General features: G+C 48.0%; 1 protein-coding gene across 1 annotated transcript in view; it reads right to left on the bottom strand.

Annotated features, from left to right (window-relative positions):
• Positions 1–19,442, bottom strand: part of UNC13A (unc-13 homolog A) — a 166,213-nt gene that overhangs the window by 114,011 nt on the left and 32,760 nt on the right. The window contains exons 8-10 of the mRNA XM_063147208.1: positions 18,892–18,927; positions 16,071–16,281; positions 2,196–2,903 (exon numbers count right to left, since the gene is read on the bottom strand). Of these exons, the coding sequence (XP_063003278.1) occupies positions 2,196–2,903; positions 16,071–16,281; positions 18,892–18,927 (955 nt within the window). The remainder of the gene's footprint in view (positions 1–2,195; positions 2,904–16,070; positions 16,282–18,891; positions 18,928–19,442) is intronic.

Below are 19,442 nucleotides of genomic sequence, written 5' to 3'. Positions count from 1 at the left end.
GCGTTTCCTTGGGCATCAGCCTCATAGATTCTATCTCCAATACTCCTTTTGTTATTAGCTAGCAGCTCCTCCACCTCCTTGGCATAGAGCTGGGACAAAGTTAACCAGTTATGTGCCCATCCACCCTTTTTCAACTGTTCATTGAAACATTGTTTAGCTAAGTTATTTTCATTTAGAGTCATTAACTTTTTCCCATAAAGTATAATACTCTTGTGGATTCTTGACTTGAAGGAGGGCAAATCCACCTCCATTCTTAATAAGGCAACGGGAACCCCTACTGGAAGAGCTAACAATTCCTTCAACACCATGTTCTGTACGGTCTCTACTGATGAAATAAAGTCTTGACCCCATAATTCTGCCCCATACAATAGTTGTGGGAGAACTTTGGCTACAAAAAGCTTCAGGGTGGGGGCAACCAAGGAGCCACCTTTGTGTCTTCCATATGATAATATTGCTTTAGCTGAGTATTTAGCTGCCTCCACTTGGGTTTTCCAACCCCCATTAAAGGAGAAGTAAATTCCCAGATATTTAAAACTCATGCATTGTTCTATCTGCTGGCCATCCAAGAGCCATCTGTGCACGCGATTTCTCCTAGAGAAGGCTACCACCTTGGTTTTAGAATAGTTGATTACTAATTTTTCCTTTTTACAGATCGTGCCTAATCTATTCAACAGTCTCCTCAGGCCGACCTGAGTGATAGATAAAAGGGCCGTATCATCTGCGTAAAGGAGCGCCTGAACCTTCTTGGGGCCAATAGAGGGAACACTCAAGGAATATAATTGCAGATAGTTTGGCTTGCAAAACTTGCCCTCAGAGGAGGGCAATCAGGATGATCAGGGGTCTGGAAACAAAGCCCTATGAAGAACTGGGCATGTTTAGCCTGGAGAAGAGAAGATTGAGGGGAGACATGATAGCACTCTTCAAATACTTAAAAGGTTGTCCCACAGAGGAGGGCCAGGATCTCTTCTCGATCCTCCCAGAGTGCAGGACACGGAATAACGGGCTCAAGTTAAAGGAAGCCAGATTCCAGCTGGACATCAGGAAAAACTTCCTGACTGTTAGAGCAGTACGACAATGGAATCAGTGACCTAGGGAGGTTGTGGACTCTCCCACACTAGAGGCCTTCAAGAGGCAGCTGGACAACCATCTGTCAGGGATGCTGTAGGGTGGATTCCTGCATTGAGCAGGGGGGTTGGACTTGATGGCCTTGTAGGCCCCTTCCAACTCTGCTATTCTATGATTCTATGATGATGAAGATTGTTTTTCTATACCACTCCAAAGCAAAAGCTCTCTGGGCAGTTTACAACACAAATTCAGAATACAAAATAATTAAAAAATAATGTAAAAATGTGCTTGCGCCAGCACAGAGGAGAAGGATAGAGCGTCGCTGGGCGGCGGGGACTGGGAGGCCCTACCTTTCAGCACATGGGCGCTTGTGCGCTCCTTCTGTGTGTTTTTTTAAAAACAAAATGGCGGCCGCCACATCCTGTCCCTCCGAGGTCATCACACACCGTGTGTAAACAGAGGGGGAGATCTGGGCTCCACAATTCAAGAAGGACGCAGACAAGCTGGAGCGTGTTCAGAGGAGGGCAACCAGGATGATCAGGGGTCTGGAAACAAAGCCCTATGAAGAGAGACTGAAAGAACTGGGCATGTTTAGCCTGGAGAAGAGAAGATGGAGGAGAGACATGATAGCACTCTTCAAATACTTAAAAGGTTGTCACACAGAGGAGGGCCAGGATCTCTTCTCAATCCTCCCAGAGTGCAGGGCACGGAATAACGGGCTCAAGTTACAGGAAGCCAGATTCTGGCTGGACATCAGGAAAAACTTCCTGACTGTTAGAGCAGTGCGACAATGGAACCAGTGACCTAGGGAGGTGGTGGGCCCTCCCACACTAGAGGCCTTCAAGAAGCAGCTGGACAGCCATCTGTCAGGGATGCTTTAGGGTGGATTCCTGCATTGAGCAGGGGGTTGGCCTCGATGGCCTTGTAGGCCCCTTCCAACTCTGCTATTCTATGATTCTATGATCTCACGATAACAATATCGCGAGATCCTCACTCCTCCGTTGCGCTAGACCTGTAGGTCTAAGCTGAGTGGCCTAAATGCCTCCTTTCCCCTCTATGCTTCTGCTATACTTGAAGTGTGTCAAGTACAAGGATAACACTTCCCCCACCCCTTTGTCTGCCGTTCTCACCTCTCCTCCGTCGGAGGGGTCTCTTCCTCCAGGGCTTTCTCCTGGGCCGGGGTCTCTTTCACCGTCATCTCCTCCTGCTGGACTGTTGGAATCTCTTCTAACTTCTCCTGTTTCTGCTCCTGCTGCTGCAGCTTCTGTTGCGTCGGCTGCTTCAGTGGCACGTCTTGTTTTTGCGGCTGCGTTATTTGCGGCGGCGGCGGGTGCGTTTGCGATGGTTGCTGCTGTGGTAGCTTTTGCTGCGGCTGCGGCTGCTTTTGTGGGGCCTGCTGCGGTTTCTGTTGCTGCGGTGGCGCCTGTTGTGGCTTCTGCTCCTGCTGCTGCGGTGGTGCCTGCTGTGGCTTCTGCTGAGAGAGAGCAAATTGTGGCGGCGGCTGCAACGGCTGGCCCTTCTCCTGTTGTTCCTGCTGCTGGTAAGTGTCCCTGGGATATGACCCAGGTTCGGGTTCCGCTACCTCCTCCTCGGGGTAATACTCCTCGTTGCCGCTGTACTCTTCGTTGAAGTCCCCCTCCAGGTAGAGGTCCTCCTCGTCCTCCTCTTCATCCCAGCGCGGAGAGTCTTTATGGTAACTCACCGAGCTGTGGCAAGAGTGGTAGGAATCGCCGTCCCGTTCATCTAAGCTCACGTCATCGGGGTCAAAGTCGTCGCTCAGCTGTGAACTGCCCTGGCTCAATTCCGCTGAGGAGGCATAGCGGCTGCTCCCTGTGGGGCTGCAGGGGTGGGTGGCGGTTGGGGGGAGTGGGGAAGAGGGATTCCAAGGAAAACGAGAAGAAAGAGGGAGAGAGGAAGATAGACGCTTATAAAAGGGCAGACACAAGTCACAGAGGGCCCATTGACTGCCGGTCTCCACCAACTTTTGCCAAAATGGCCTCTTGACATGGCTGATGTACATCGATTGCACTACCATCACCAAAAACGGGGCTTCTGCAATTTACACGTAAGCACACACACACACACACATACACAGGCCTCCTCAATCCCACACCAATTTTGGTCCGGGAACATGTGTGGTTGAGTCACAACATGGGGGTACATGCACTGTGAGATTACATGTACAAATATAACCCATTTTGGAAATCATTTAAAACCGCCCCCAACGTGCCCCAAAGAAAATGAGGAATTGCGCTTTTATGAAGGCAAGCGGTGGATTTCTTTAGGTGGGATCCCTTGTCTGTTCCCCAAAATGACTACAATTCTTTCATTGGGAGTCATAGGAATTAAACCCTGTTCCTAGAGCTGCTATGGGATAAATGCCGAGTTCTACATCTAGGAAATAGAAACCAAATGCACAGTTACAAGATGGGGCATACTTGGCTCAGCAATCCTACAAATGAGAAGGATCTTGGAATTGTTGTAGATCGCTAGCGGAATATGAGCCAACAGTGCGATGTGGCTACAAGAAAGGCAAATGATATTTTGGGCTGCATTAATAGAAGTATAGCTTCCAAATCACGTGAAGTACTGGTTCCTCTCTATTTGGCCCTGGTTAGGTAGGGTGACCAACTGTCAGGATTTCCCCGGATTTGTCCCGGTTTTTGTTCTTTCCATGGTGTCAGGGGGGATTTTCTATCATTTTCAATAAACACCTTCCCCTTTAAGGCTGCCATTAGCATGGCAGGAGGGAGTGACATGCTTTCTTGAGGCACATCATTCCCCCACCCCGAGCTCCAATTGAGGTCTTAAAGGGGAAAGTGGGTCATTCCTGGACATTATAGAAAAGGCCCCAATTGGAGTGGATGGTGGTGGTGCAGAATGAAATCCTTTCCCCTCCTCCACTCCAATCGGGTTCTTTAAGGTGGCGGGGGAATAACATACTTTCTGCAGGACTCAGAAAGCTGCTTCCCCCCCCCCACACACACTAGGTGTCCTCTTTTTTGGTTTCCCAAATATGGTCACCCTATGGTTAGGCCTCATCTAGAGTATTGCGTCCAGTTCTGGGCTCCAGTTCTGGAGCTCTACTAGAGGGACCAGGTTTAAAAGAGGGGTGTGATAAAGAGGAAATTTCACCAGGTTCCCCATATATACAAATGGCAGCTGCTGAAATTCCCTTTTCAATACAACTGTTTGTATTGTATTTGAAGAACCTGGTGAAATTGCCTCTTCATCACAGCAGTTAAAGCTGCAGGAGCTACACTAGTGACCAGATTTAAAAGAGGGCAGGGCTCCTGCAGCTTTCACTGTTGTGATGAAGAGGGGATTTCACCAGGTTCTCCATATATACAAATGACACCTGCAGAAATTCCCTTTTCAATACCACTGTTAAAGATACAGGAGCCCTGTCCTCCTTTTCACATGGTCACCCTATAATACGGGAAGTGGGAGGAGAAGGGTATATTTAGAATTAGAGACTTATTTGCCAGAGGCCAACCTATAACAGAGGAATCTCTGCAGATAAAGTTCAGAAATACCCCTATATCATTGGCTCCATTTAACCCAAAATTGCTCTTTAATAAATAAATTAAAAAGCACAATGAAATACTGCCATCGCTAACTGCTTTTGAACATCACTCTGTTGCAACAGATAAATCTATGAAAGGACCAGGTGCTCTTATATACCAACAGCTAATAAGTGCTACTATGAGCAATGCTGATAATACAAGGCTGGTTTTGAGGAGAAGATGATCCAGACATCAAAATTGATGAACAGAAATGGTTGAAAGTGTGATCTCAACTAGGGCTGTGCATGGACCCCCTGCTCCGCCCCGCTCCCGATCCGCCTAGGGTCCGCTCCGCTCCGCTGTGGAGCTCCGGCTCCAAATCGGAGCTCCGCAGTGGAGCGGAGGTAAGGTAAGCCACCCCTCCCTCTTCCCAGTTACCTGCTTCCATCTCGGCCTGCCACCAGCTTCACTAGAGCCCGCAGCTCAACCAGAAACTGTAGGCCCCGCTTGCAGCTTACACTTCCGGGTTGAACCGCGGGCTCTAGTGAAGCCGGCAATGGGCCGTGGATGGATGCAGGTAAGACCCCACTCCCCCTTGCCCCCTTACCTGGCTCTGCTGCCGTCGCCGCACAGGCGGCGGTGGCAGGGCCAGGTAACCACCCCCTCCTTCCTGCCCCTTACCTGCGTCCATCTGCGGCCCCGCGGCTGCTTCAACTGAGCCCGAGGACTCAAACAGGAAGACCAGGCTGCCTCCTGTTTGAGTCCTCGGGCTCAGTTGAAGGAGCCGCGGGGCCGCAGACGGATGCAGGTAAGACCCCCTCCCCCTTGCCCCCTTACCTGGCTCTGCCGGGCAGCGGCAGACCCAAGTACCCCCCCTTACCTTTTTTGCAGAGCTCCGGATCGAGGTGAAGGATCCGCCTTCACCTCGATCCACTCCGCTGATCCCTCGATCCTCTTCACCTCCGCCTTAAGGGGAGGCGAAGCACCCCAATCCGCTTCTGCTTCTCCGATCCAAGGAGAAGAGCACAGCCCTAATCTCAACCACCTTTAAGAGCAGCTTCAGCTACAATTCAAGACAAGAGGCAACTCTTAAAGTGTTCTTTCGATGGCACTGGATTGAGCTGGGGGTTGGACTCGATGGCCTTGTAGGCCCCTTCCAACTCTGCTATTCTATGATTCTATCCTCTAAAACTACACCGTATTGATAACTGTGTCCCACCACTTTGCTGGTAGGTTCTTTTATGCACATGTGATGGGCATGTAAGCTGGTAAAACATTTTTGGGAAGCTTTTTATGGGAAAATTTCCAACCTCACAGGGCAATGGTTGTCTCCCAGCCCAGCCCATGTTCTACTATCACTTACTGACTACTTAGATGATCCCATAACCCACAAAGCGTTCGTCACTCTGCTGTTAATGTCTGCGTGTATGAAAATTGCAGCTCAGTGGGAAAATGCTAATAATCTTTCTGTACAAAGGTGGATGGTGAGAGTGTGGGAAATTGCCTTGTCAGAGAAATTAAGGCAACACATTAAACTTGTGCGGGTTTTTTCTCGTATAAACAAATTTAAGGGGGTTAACAAGCTGCCCACCGTCGCTTCTCCGCCCGTGTTTTCGTTCCTCGGTTACTTCCTCTTTCAAAAGAGGAAGTACCCAACGAACACGAGGCCCATTGAGTCCGCTGTTCTAATGACGCTGCTTCTCCTGCACACAGCAGGAGAGAGCGGCGATTCTGAGTTTAAAAAAACATCAGACTTAACCAGGTATTTTTTTGTCACGTGAGGAAGGCCAGAAGGGGCGGGCGCCAGAAGATGTCATGTGAGGGACCTGAGCAAACTCCGTGACGGCCTAGTAACGAGAGTGCAATAAAACGCTCATTGAATGGAACTTATGGTCCCTTTTCATTAAATATATCAACCAATCCCAACGCTTTTTTCCTCCTCCAATCACCCATGTTTCCCTGTGGAGGGGCTCTATAAGACACAGATAAGGAAGGTTGAAAGACTATATTCGTATTTCTAATTCAGGGGATTAGACCTATTCAGTATTTAAGACAAGCTATTTTATGGGGGAGGGTTTTTTTGGTGTGTGTGTGCCTTGTGGTCACATTGAGACAGTAATGACAGTGGTCATAATGGGTTTGTTTTTCTGTCTGTTAATAATTTTTTTAACCCCCCCTCCAAAAACAAAAACAAACCTCACTTCTTAAAATGGAAATGCAGTATCCTGCATTGAGCAGGGGGTTGGACTAGATGGCCTTGTAGGCCCCTTCCAACTCTGCTATTCTATGATTCTATTGCCCCATTTCTATAATCTTCCTGTCTTTGTGCACAGGGTTTAGAAGGAATTCTGATTGGACGCCCCCACTTGACGCAGTTCTACGGAATGAGATGGTAGAATCCTGGCAGAATCCTGTGGTGATGGAATGAACTGCGCCTCTTCAGACGGCACGGGGCATATTCCACCTGGCATGCTTTAAAAAAATACAATTCCCTGCACATAGAGTATTAGCATGTCAGGGAGAATGGGGGAAAAGAAACCCCAACTTTCCTTACACTCACACTCTATAGTGGAGGGGTACAGTTCATTCAGACCCTGCAGAACTCTTCCAACTCAATGGCCTGGTTCAGACAAGACACTAAACCCTGCTGCTTAAGCACAAACCATTTTGTGGCTAAGCAACAGGGTTTAGCGGGTTTTCTGAACGGGGCCATCCGCACAAAACCCTTCCTTAGGCCTGGGCTGCATCGATGTTGCATTGTCCCTAAGGCAAAACACACACCTGATACGGGAGTTCCTGTACAGGCAAAATACGTGTAGGAATCTTGCCAGAAGTGAAATTAAATTCAGATGAGATGTGTTAACATTTCTCAGGGGTCGTTTTGCACATCAGACTTTCTGACTGTTAGAGCAGTACAACAATGGAACCAATGATCTAGGGAGGTTGTGGGCTCTCCCACCCTAGAGGCCTTCAAGAAGCAGCTGGACAACCCTCTGTCAGGGATGCTTTAGGGTGGATTCCTGCACTGAGCAGGGGGTTGGACTTGATGGCCTTTTAGGCCCCTTCCAACTCTACTATTCTATGATTCTATGACCCCTTTCCGGAGACCCTGGAAAATGTGCATTGTCAAGTGCTCAGCTGGGACAGCTTCTGGAACATGTATGAGTTCACATATATGAGTTCACAGATGACACTTGAAAAACTACAGTTACAGAAAAACCACCTGTCCTTATGAACTCTGAGGCCCCGTTCAGACAACACGCTAAACCACGCTGCTTAACCATTCCATTAACCATTTTGTGGTTAAGCAGCGTGGTTTAGCATGTTGTCTGAACCAGGGCTGGGCAGAGGATGGCCCAGTGGGCCCAGTTGGCATGGGGCTACGATTTGGGGGGGCCAAGTCCCCCTGGTAGAGGCAAAGGGGGACCCTTTGGTAAAGATTTGTTACAAAGTAACTTGATTTTTCTGTTGTTGGTGATGAATTTGCCCCCCAAAAGCACATAAAGCATTTCTGAATGTGAAGAAGTGATGTCTTATCTACATCTTGAATAAAAAAATGCTTGCCGTTACCTTTATTAATAAATCGTTCTAGTTCAGATGTATTTAGAACTGATTTAAAAATACTTAACTGATTTAAAAATACTGTCCAGTATGCTGTAGGGTGGATTCCTGCATTGAGTAGCAGGATGTCTGAACCAGGCCATAGATCCACAAGTAAACTTCCTCTGACGAAATCTCTTCCAAAGCGGTTAAAACCAATTTTCTGGTCACTCCTTAGCCGGCCCTCCAACCAGTCTCATGGGGCAGAGGGGTGGGGTGGAGGTTAGGGTCACTCTTAGATACTCTATATCCTCAGAACAAGAGGCAGCACGTTACAGAAGAAAAGGCCATACGGATTGGGGAGGGATTCACAAGAGGTTTTACCATGGGCAGGAAGGAAAGCCTCGGATCCTGAAAGCTGATAGACCACACTGCCTCTGAGCAAACCGCAGAGACTGTAGGAAAGCACATGCAGACATGAGACTGGACACAGTTAGATTAGACCGAAACCACACCTCCAGCATCGCCGATGGGGGGGGGCAAGGGAGGGGGCCCTCACAAAGGTACAACGGGGCCCATCTGCACACCCTCAAGCCTTTCGCCGATGAGGTGGAGAGAAATGACCAGGGCAGGACAAAACAAGAAGAGCAAATGAATTCTACCAACTAGAGGTATTTCCGACATTCTCTTCAGCCAAATTTCTCGACGGCTTTTGGAGTTTCTCGATTAGCTGGGCTCGTTTTCGAACCGGATCCGGCATGTTAGGAATCCTATTTTTAAATTTCTGAATTTTGTGCAGAGTGCACTTGCCGCTTTCCACAACGTTCAGTTTCTTTCTGTGTTGTCCACGTTTTTTCCATTAATGTGCATTAATGAAACACTACAAAAAAGCAATCTTAAGAACATAAGAACATCAGAAGAGCCCTGATGCTGGATCAGACCAAGGGTCCATCTAGTCCAGCACTCTGTTCGCACAGGGGCCAACCAGCCGTCGGCCAGGGATGAACAAGCAGGACATGGTGCAACAGCACCCTCCCGCCCATGTTCCCCAGCAACGGGTGCACACAGGCTTACTGCCTCGAATCTTAATACAATTGCATGTATGATTGTATTATGATTACTCTTAAGCCGTGTTTACCAGTGTTCAGGAGCGCATCTGTGCATTAGTAAAGATGCAACACAATAAACACCTTGACACTGTTTTGTGGCAGAACCTTAATGGCGCAAGAGACATGAGCTAACTCAAGTCAAATGTCTCAAACTCCGCACACTGGAACAAATTTCAAAATTGGCTCAGCAGTACTACAAACGAGAAGGATCTTGGAATTGTTGTAGACCGCAAGCTGAATATGAGCCAACAGTGCGATATGGCTGCAAGAAAGGCAAATGCTATTTTGGGCTGCATTAATAGAAGTATAGCTTCCAAATCACGTGAGGTACTGGGTCCTCTCTATTCGGCCCTGGTTAGGCCTCATCTAGAGTATTGCGTCCAGTTCTGGGCTCCACAATTCAAGAAGGACGCAGACAAGCTGGAGCGTGTTCAGAGGAGGGCAACCAGGATGATCAGGGGTCTGGAAACAAAGCCCTATGAAGAGGCTACATGTTTAGCCTGGAAAAGAGAAGATTGAGGGGAGACATGATAGCACTCTAAAGGTTGTCACACTGAGGAGGGCCAGGATCTCTTCTCGATCCGCCCAGAGTGCAGGACACGGAATAAGAGGCTCAAGTTACAGGAAGCCAGATTCTGGCTGAACGTCAGGAAAAACTTCCTGACTGTTAGAGCAGTACGACAATAGAGCCAGTGACCTAGGGAGGTTGTGGTCTCTCCCACACCAGAGGCCTTCAAGAGGCAGCTGGACAACCATCTGTCAGGGATGCTTTACGGTGGATTCCTGCATGGAGCAGGGGGTTGGACTTGATGGCCTTGTAGGCCCCTTCCAACTCTGCTATTCTATGATTCTATGACACCTGCTGAAATTCCCTTTTTTACACAACTGTTAAAGATACAGGAGCCCTGTCCTCCTTTTTATATGGTCACCCTAGTGTATGGGGTGTCTCTTCATAGGGCTTTGTTTCCAGACCCCTGATCATCCTGGTTGCATGCAGCACCTGATGAAGTTCCCTCTTCATCACAACAGTCATAAAAAAAAAAAATGGCAGAGAATATTCTGAGGATATTCTGTACAATGGCCTTCTTCTGTAGGGCTGCGTGTAAGAAAAACCAAAAAAATCTCAAAGATTTTATCAGGGGGGAAAAAGTCTCCGGAGAACTTTCAGCTCAGCTTTAGAAAGGAATGCTCTGTTGACAACACAAAAGCAGAAAACTCGGCTCCAATTTTTACACCAGGGCTGGGGCTCATCCAGAGGGCCAACGTTGCACACTCCTGTATTTTGATATTTGTTTGATGTTTATTGCGAGACACTTTGAGCACAGCTCATGGTGGAAAAGTGGCATATATATATCATTGCTGTACATCTACACCTGCAGGGGACACTGAGAATTGGTCCAGCAACGGGCAAGCAGACATAGGCTGGACCAAAACTTTCCAGGTCAATCATAGGATGCAATGACATCTCGTTTGATTTCAAAACCTACCCAAAGGTTCGGAATATTATCTCACATTTTTGGGGGGTGGACGCATGCAGGTGTGTGTTTGTTGGTGACTTTATCCTTTACTAAAAGTTGCCAGAAATTGCTTCAATTGAAGAGAAGGCATCGTTTGGCATCCATTTCTGTTCAAGAGTAGCGCTTAATTCGAAAAGAAAAGAAGAGAGGAAGAGAAACCTTCCCAGAAGCCTTCTGAGACATTGTGGTTGGCTGTAGTTACTTGGTAGTGAAGGAAAGCACTCTGCACATGGCTCAAAACACTTTTTTCTTTTTTAAAAAGTCCAAGGGAGGCTAAGCCCTGGCAAAATCCGGGTTTTGAATTCCACGTTATTTGAGAAAATGAATGGTTTTTTTTTTCAAGGAGGGGGGGACAGATGCTAACAGCTGGAAGGATGCTAACGGCCTAATCCAGGTTGCAAAAAACCAAGAACCACGTAACTCGGCAAAGGCACACAGCGAAAGACAAGAGAGAGACCCACCTATCCGATAGGTCTAGGGAACGTCTGCTCTCGAGGGAGGGCTGGCGGCTGGTGTGCCTGCTTGACCCGGAAGCAGACTCAGCGTCGCTCTGCCCGTTTGCGGCAGAATCTACGCTACCATAGCGTCTGCCGGAGGGGGGGAAGAGGAACAGGGTCAGCATACGCAACGCCAAATAGACAAGGCCACTTTCCTGTGTCGTATCCAGAGACCACTCTGAATTCTAGAGGGTGCGGGAGAAGGGGAGGATTTGCCACCAAAGGACCGGGCGCCGGGGTGCTGGACCAAACTATATTTTCAAAATAGTCGTATGACAGAATCTGCTTAAGACTATACTGTAGGGCTGTGCAGCCACCCCCCGATCCACCTTGGAGGCCCCGAAGCAGCCCCGATCCACCTCGGGGGTTGCCCGACTCAAGTCGGCACCTAAGCTGAGGTGAGATTTGGGCCCTCCAAGGGGACTTTGACTTTTCTGAGCCGACACCCAGAAAAGGCTCCCTCCCACCTGTCTCCTTACCTGCTGCCTCTGTCGCTGCCGCCATCTTTCTTCTGGCGGCTTCCGGTGCTGCCCCCGGTGGAAATGACTGGAAGTAGGCCCCACGATTTTAACATATCGCACTGCATCTGCTGTTGGCCACAAACTACGTTGGCCATAGAGGTACTAATCACAGCAGAGGCCGCACGATATATTAAAATCGCGTGGCCTACTTCCTCTTATTTCCGGCAGTGGCACCGGAAGCTGCCAGAACCAAGACAGCTTCAGCGACGACAGCAGGTAAGGAGACTGGTGGGGTGGAGCCAATTGGCTTCAAGCCACCTCGGCCTTTGCCCGAACCACTTCGGATCAGTGATTCGGAGGTCCGAATCACCCCGATTCACTTTGGATTCGGGTTTTGGATCCGAGGCGGTGCACAGCCCTAATACACAGCAAGTGACAGTTTATATAAATAAAGAGGACAAATGTACTGCTGAGTTCGCAGTAGGGTTTTAGTAGGGACGGGCGCACAAGCGATGTTCGAGATCGCTAGGATTCTTTGTCTCGCTGCTTGTCTCAGGCCCAACTCCTGAGTCCTGTTTGTTGACCCCCGGTCACTTGGCATGAACAGGAGAGCTCCACAAAGCGAGCAGCAATCCAACAGGAAATTGGTGCAAATCTCCCAACATCTGCACAACCCTCCTGAAATTTCGCAACGGTGTCCTATAGACTAAAGTGGGGCTGATTGGGTCTACTGGAGGAATTTACACGAATTAGGAAATTGGTGCAAATCTCCCAACATTTGCACAACTCTCCTGAAATTTCGCAACGGTGTCCTATAGACTAAAGTGGGGTTGATTCGGTCTACTGGAGGAATTTACACAAATTAGGAAATTGGTGCAAATCTCCCAACATTTGCACAACTCTCCTGAAATTTCACAACAGTGTCCTATAGACTAAAGTGGGGCTGATTCGGTCTACTGGAGGAATTTACACGAATTAGGAAATTGGTGCAAATCTCCCAACATTTGCACAACTCTCCTGAAATTTCGCAACGGTGTCCTATAGACTAAAGTGGGGCTGATTCGGTCTACTGGAGAAATTTAAACGAATTAGGAAATTGGTGCAAATCTCCCAACATTTGCACAACTCTCCTGAAATTTCACAACAGTGTCCTATAGACTAAAGTGGGGCTGATTCGGTCTACTGGAGGAATTTACACGAATTAGGAAATTGGTACATATCTCCCAACATTTGCACAACTCTCCTGAAATTTCGCAACGGTGTTCTATAGACTCAAGTGGGGCTGATTCGGTCTACTGAAGGAATTTACACAAATTAGGAAATTGGTGCAAATCTCCCAACATTTGCACAACTCTCCTGAAATTTCGCAACGGTGTTCTATAGACTAATGTGGGGCTGATTCGTTCTACTGGAGAAATTTACACGAATTAGGAAATTGGTGCAAATCTCCCAACATTTGCACAACTCTCCTGAAATTTCGCAACGGTGTTCTAAAGACTAAAGTGGGGCTGATTCGGTCTACTGGAGGAATTTACACAAATTAGGAAATTGGTGCAAATCTCCCAACATTTGCACAACTCTCCTGAAATTTCACAACAGTGTTCTATAGACTCAAGTGGGGCTGATTTGGTCTACTGAAGGAATTTACACGAATTAGGAAATTGGTGCAAATCTCCCAACATTTGCACAACTTTACTGAAATTTCGCAATGGTGTTCTATAGACTAATGTGGGGCTGATTCGGTCTACTGGAGAAATTTACACGAATTAGGAAATTGCTGCAAATCTCCCAACATTTGCACAACTTTCCTGAAATTTCGCAACGGTGTCCTATAGACTAAAGTGGGGCTGATTTGGTCTACTGGAGAAATTTACACGAATTAGGAAATTGGTGCAAATCTCCCAACATTTGCACAACTCTCCTGAAATTTCACAATGGTGTTCTATAGACTAAAGTGGGGCTGATTTGGTCTACTGGAGAAATTTACACGAATTAGGAAATTGGTGCAAATCTCCCAACATTTGCACAACTTTCCTGAAATTTCGCAATGGTGTCCTTTAGACTAAAGTGGGGCTGATTGGGTCTACTGGAGGAATTTACACGAATTAGGAAATTTGTGCAAATCTCCCAACATTTGCACAACTTTCCTGAAATTTCACAACGGTGTTCTATAGACTAAAGTGGGGCTGATTCGGTCTACTGGAGAAATTTACACGAATTAGGAAATTGGTGCAAATCTCCCAACATTTGCACAACTCTCTTGAAATTTCGCAATGGTGTTCTATAGACTAAAGTGGGGCTGATTCGGTCTACTGAAGGAATTGACACACATTAGGAAATTTGTGCAAATGGAACCAGGAATTGGGAATGTGACAAATATGAGCACATGCTCAAAACTTGCTCCCCCCCCAGCGAACACAGGCTCACGCCCATATTTGGGGCTTCCCATGGGGGATGCTCACATATTTTGTGAGCAAAATGAAATTCTTCTACATCTCTAGGTTTTGCCCCACCTTTCTAAAAAATACATAGATAATAAAAATAATCTAAGGCAGCTCCCAAGGCAGTTAGGTCATTCGGAACTAAAAACCATACAAGGGACAAACAATAGGAATTTAAATATCTTGACAGCACTGTCAGAAATGCTACTTCTGTCCAGGACTGTAATGGCCAAATTCCAAATAGATTGCTGTGCAATAGCACCTTTTTCTAATTCTTTTTTTTAAAGGTGCAGTTAGATAAGGAATCTAGCAGCAAATGCTGATCCAGAGGGCTAAAGTGTCCCAATTCCTGTTTGACCTCCAGCATAGCTTCTATCCGCAAGGAATGTCTTCCTTGTGCATCTCAGCTGTTTCTTTTTCACTGAAGTCCTAGCTGCGTAAGAGAGGTCTGCAAAGGGAGAACTCTACTGAGGACTTCCTTGCCGTTTTTGCAGCGGGTGGGTGTCAAAGAGGCCTTTAACTCTGACCCGATTCACTTGTAATGGCAAGCCACCGAGGGTAACTTCCCTGTGGGGTGTGCCATTTTCCCTTTTGAGATTTCAAGCTGCAGTGGGGGTGCACCACAGCTTACCTTTTTCAACACCTAAGCCCCTTGGCCTGTTTCAGGGTGCTCCTTCCTCAACACCTAAGCCCCATGGCCTGTTTCAGGGTGCTCCTTCCTCAACACCTAAGCCCCTTGGCCTGTTTCAGGGTGCTCCTTCCTCAACACCTAAGCCCCTTGGCCTGTTTCAGGGTGCTCCTTCCTCAACACCTAAGCCCCATGGCCTGTTTCAGGGTGCTCCTTTCTCAACACCTAAGCCCCTTGGCCTGTTTCAGGGTGCTCCTTTCTCAGCACCTAAGCCCCTTGGCCTGTTTCAGGGTGCTCCTTCCTCAACACCTAAGCCCCATGGCCTGTTTCAGGGTGCTCCTTCCTCAACACCTAAGCCCCTTGGCCTGTTTCAGGGTGCTCCTTCTTCAACACCTAAGCCCCTTGGCCTGTTTCAGGGTGCTCCTTTCTCAACACCTAAGCCCCTTGGCCTGTTTCAGGGTGCTCCTTCCTCAACACCTAAGCCCCATGGCCTGTTTCAGGGTGCTCCTTTCTCAACACCTAAGCCCCTTGGCCTGTTTCAGGGTGCTCCTTTCTCAGCACCTAAGCCCCTTGGCCTGTTTCAGGGTGCTCCTTCCTCAACACCTAAGCCCCATGGCCTGTTTCAGGGTGCTCCTTCCTCAACACCTAAGCCCCTTGGCCTGTTTCAGGGTGCTCCTTCCTCAACACCTAAGCCCTTTGGCCTGTTTCAGGGTGCTCCTTCCTCAACACCTAAGCCCCATGGCCTGTTTCAGGGTGCTCCTTTGTCAACACCTAAGCCCCTTGGCCTGTTTCATGATGCTCCTTCCTCAACACCTAAGCCGCTTGGCCTATTTCAGGGTGCTCCTTCCTCAACACCTAAGCCGCTTGGCCTATTTCAGGGTGCTCCTTCCTCAGCACCTAAGTCCCTTGGCCTGTTTCAGGGTGCTCCTTCCTCAACACCTAAGCCCTTTGACCTGTTTCAGGGTGCTCCTTCCTCAACACCTAAGCCCCATGGCCTGTTTCAGGGTGCTCCTTTCTCAACACCTAAGCCCCTGGCCTGTTTCAGGGTGTTCCTTCCTCAACACCTAAGCCACTTGGCCTGTTTCGGGATGCTCCTTTCTCAACACCTAAGCCCCATGGCCTGTTTCAGGGTGCTCCTTCCTCAACACCTAAGCCCCTTGGCCTATTTCTCAAGACCTAAGCCCCTTGCAAAATCCAAAGCCTACTCCTAGCCAAATTCTCCCTTCTATAATAATGGCCCCACTCCTGCTTAGAGAATATTCTTGTACCCTCCCCCCAGGGAAGTCCCAGGTTCCACCCACTCTACCTGATTGGCTGATGGTCCGAATAGTCCATGTCGTAGCTCTGCATGGAATCCGTGTACGAGTCTCGGGAGGTTCGCTGCTGGTGGCGTAGGGGGTACTGGTGCACCGAGGCATTAGGCTGGGAGGTGGTATAGTATGGGGGTGGGATACTGTTGCTGGTCTCGCTGCGGTAATCGCTATCACGGTCATCGACGGTGCTGTCTGGGTCGTCGTCTGAAAGAGGAGCCCAATACCACAATGTGAGATTATAAAGCAGCATTTCCTGTTGTTATAAAGCAAGGGGGCATGTGAGTAGGCTGGGAAGTCTTGTGTGTGTGTGTGTGTGTGTGTGTGTGTGCGTGTACCATATATTGGCTATAAATAGAATGGAGTGGAGGGGGAAAGGAGGGTCATGGGGGATGTACATGACGGGGTACAGGTGGGGGACCGGAGAAACCCTTAGCATGCAAATCTAATCCCTATTTATTTCTTACTAGGAGATATTTTATGTGGTTGTAGTTAACTTTTCCCCCCTATACTTCCCTCTCCTCTTCCTCCACAAAGCTGGGTCACTTTTTAATTTTAGAAGATCACTTTTGAGCATGGTTCATTGACCCTTGTTTTCAGTCCAGGTAAGCTTTGAATCGATCATTCATTTTAAGTTTGGCTACATTTATGGCTGAGCTGAATGATTTGCATTTCCGGACACTGCTTGCTGTCGTGGTGAAAAACCATCTGCCTTGGCCATTTGTGGCACTCTTTGGCCCCGTTCAGAAGACACCTTAAACCACGGCTTATAACCACGGTGGATAAGCCCGAATGTCAGGCTGTGTTCAGAAGACACCTTAAACCATGGCTTTAACCATGGTGAATAAGGCATTTTGCTTTAGCCACCATGCTTAAAGCCATGGTTTAAGGTGTCTTCTGAACACAGCCCAGCTTTCTGGCTTAACCACCATGCTTTAAGGTGTCTGAATGGAGCCACTATGAAACTCTTTCCTTATCCGTTTAAACCGCCACCACTATTTTGTTGCTATTGCTTGCCCTCAGTGATGCTATTTTGCAGGCAAATCAGAATGCCTTTGTAGGGTTCAGACGCCAGTATGTGATCCCTGAGATGTTGGGATCTGCCTCATGATTAATCTGAGGAGGAGGACAACTGTGACAATACCCAGGGCATCTTGGCCAAGCTGTTCATTCAGCCTTCCTGTAAACAGCTGAGGTAACAACCTCTATCAGTTGCATCCCAGCCTGGCATGCCTTTCCTGGGCTGAATAATAGAACAGGGCAAGTGTTTTTTCAATTAACACCTTGGTACGTCACCTCTCAGCCCTAGCAACATAAAAAAAACCCAGCTTTTTTTATCTACATAACTGAATTCTTGTTGACTGATTTACATCACGGCTGTCTATTGCTCCCTCCTGCTGCCCGCCCAAGCTCAAGCCTAATAAAGGATCTGAAATCTTTGTTTTTGTGGCCACTGGGATGTCAGAGGAATCCGGTGGGGTGTGTGTGGAGTGTGGTGAGCTTTTGTCAGCTCAGCCCCCTGAACTCCGTTCCGTCTTCCACCAGCTGGCCCAACTCAGTGTGCAACAAGTTGGGCACACTGGGCAGAATTTCCGTAAAAAGCCATTTTAAAATGGTGCAACAAATGTGTGCAATTTTCGGCTGTAAATTCTGCACATTTGCCTAAATGGTGCACATTACCGTCATAATTCCAACAAATTACGCAAATTTGTGCAATTTACAGCCGGGATGTATACAGTTCAGTTCTGGGCTCCACAATTCAAGAAGGACGCAGACAAGCTGGAGCGTGTTCAGAGGAGGGCAACCAGGATGATCAGGGGTCTGGAAACAAAGCCCTATGAGGAGAGACTGAAAGAACTGGGCATGTTTAGCCTGGAGAAGAGAAGATGGAGCGGAGACATGATAGCACTCTTCAACTACTTAAAAGGTTGTCACACAGAGGAGGGCCAGGATCTCTTCTCGATCCTCCCAGAGTGCAGGACATGGAATAACGGGCTCAAGTTAAAGGAAGCCAGATTCCAGCTGGACATCAGGAAAAACGTCCTGACTGTTAGAGCAGTACGACAATGGAACCAGTGACCTAGGGAGGTTGTGGGCTCTCCCACACTAGAGGCCTTCAAGAGGCAGCTGGACAACCATCTGTCAGGGATGCTTTAGGGCGGATTCCTGCATTGAGCAGGGGCTTGGACTCGATGGCCTTGTAGGCCCCTTCCAACTCTACTATTCTATGATTATATGCTCAGTCCCCACAGCTGCAATATGGGGGAAGGGGTGGAAGATAATAATAATAATAATAATAATAATAATAATAATAATAATAATAATAATGGCAAAGATTTCTTGTCTGGACTACTTCTAATAGGCTTAAGATTCAAATTGAACATTAGAAGAAATTTCTTGAGGGTAAAAACAGTTCAACAATGGAACCAGTTACCCTGGATGGAGGCCTTCAAGCTGATGTTGGAGAGCCATCGGCAGGGGATGTCATAGCTCTCAATTCCCAGCACTGAGCAGAGAGCTGTATCAGAGGACATTCGGTGCAACTATTTTAATTATTCTATGCCTTAATGCCTGGGAAGCACTTTTGATCACCATCGTAACGCATGCACCCAAATTGCTTTCTAGGAACTCCGGCTTCTCCTCGGGGTCTCAGATATTTTTGAGTGTGTCTTCTGAAAAAGGGGGACAATGTAAGATTTGACCCCGAGGAGGAGGAGGAGGGTAAGGAAAGGTAATTAAAAAGGCCATAATTGAGAAGAGGGAGGAAGCTGTACACAGTTTGGGGGGGGTGTCGGGGGGGGGGGGCTGCATACTTACTTTGTTGATCTCCCCAGCCAAAATAATTCCAGTTGCCTACAAAAAAAAACCAAGAAGACATGTCCCTTTAAGAGACAGGCCAACTCTAAATAAAGTCAGTAATCCTAGCCCCAAAGGGAAGAGAGGATTGGAGGTGGTGATGGGGGGAACCCTGTGACTAGATGGACTCCCCGAGGCTCGCAAACAGAGCATAAATGGAACGGCTCTCCCCTCTTGAGTTGTTCTGACCTTTTGATCTTCAGAGAACATGGAGGTGACCCGTCCTCCACAGATTTGTCTAATGATCCTGGGGTCCCCAATGTGGTGACCAGGGGCACAACTGTGCCTGCAGACATCTCCCTTGGTGCTCACCAAGCTCCTGATATATTTATTTTTGAAGACGCTTTTAATAAAACAATCCAAAAATCAACTGGGAAGCTGGCATGCCGCCGAGCAAAATGACGGTCTCCAGTGCCATCTTTATTTCCAAGGCCCCAGGGGACGGGGTGGAATATGCCCCAGGGGCATTCTTAAAGAATAAAAATGGCGGACAGCTGCAGCTCAGCACATGA

This window comes from Elgaria multicarinata, chromosome 23, assembly GCF_023053635.1.
Source record: "Elgaria multicarinata webbii isolate HBS135686 ecotype San Diego chromosome 23, rElgMul1.1.pri, whole genome shotgun sequence".
Taxonomy (NCBI): domain Eukaryota; kingdom Metazoa; phylum Chordata; class Lepidosauria; order Squamata; family Anguidae; genus Elgaria; species Elgaria multicarinata.
The sequence above is the reverse complement of the archived record's forward strand: the minus strand, read 5'-3'. Positions and strand labels throughout refer to the sequence as shown.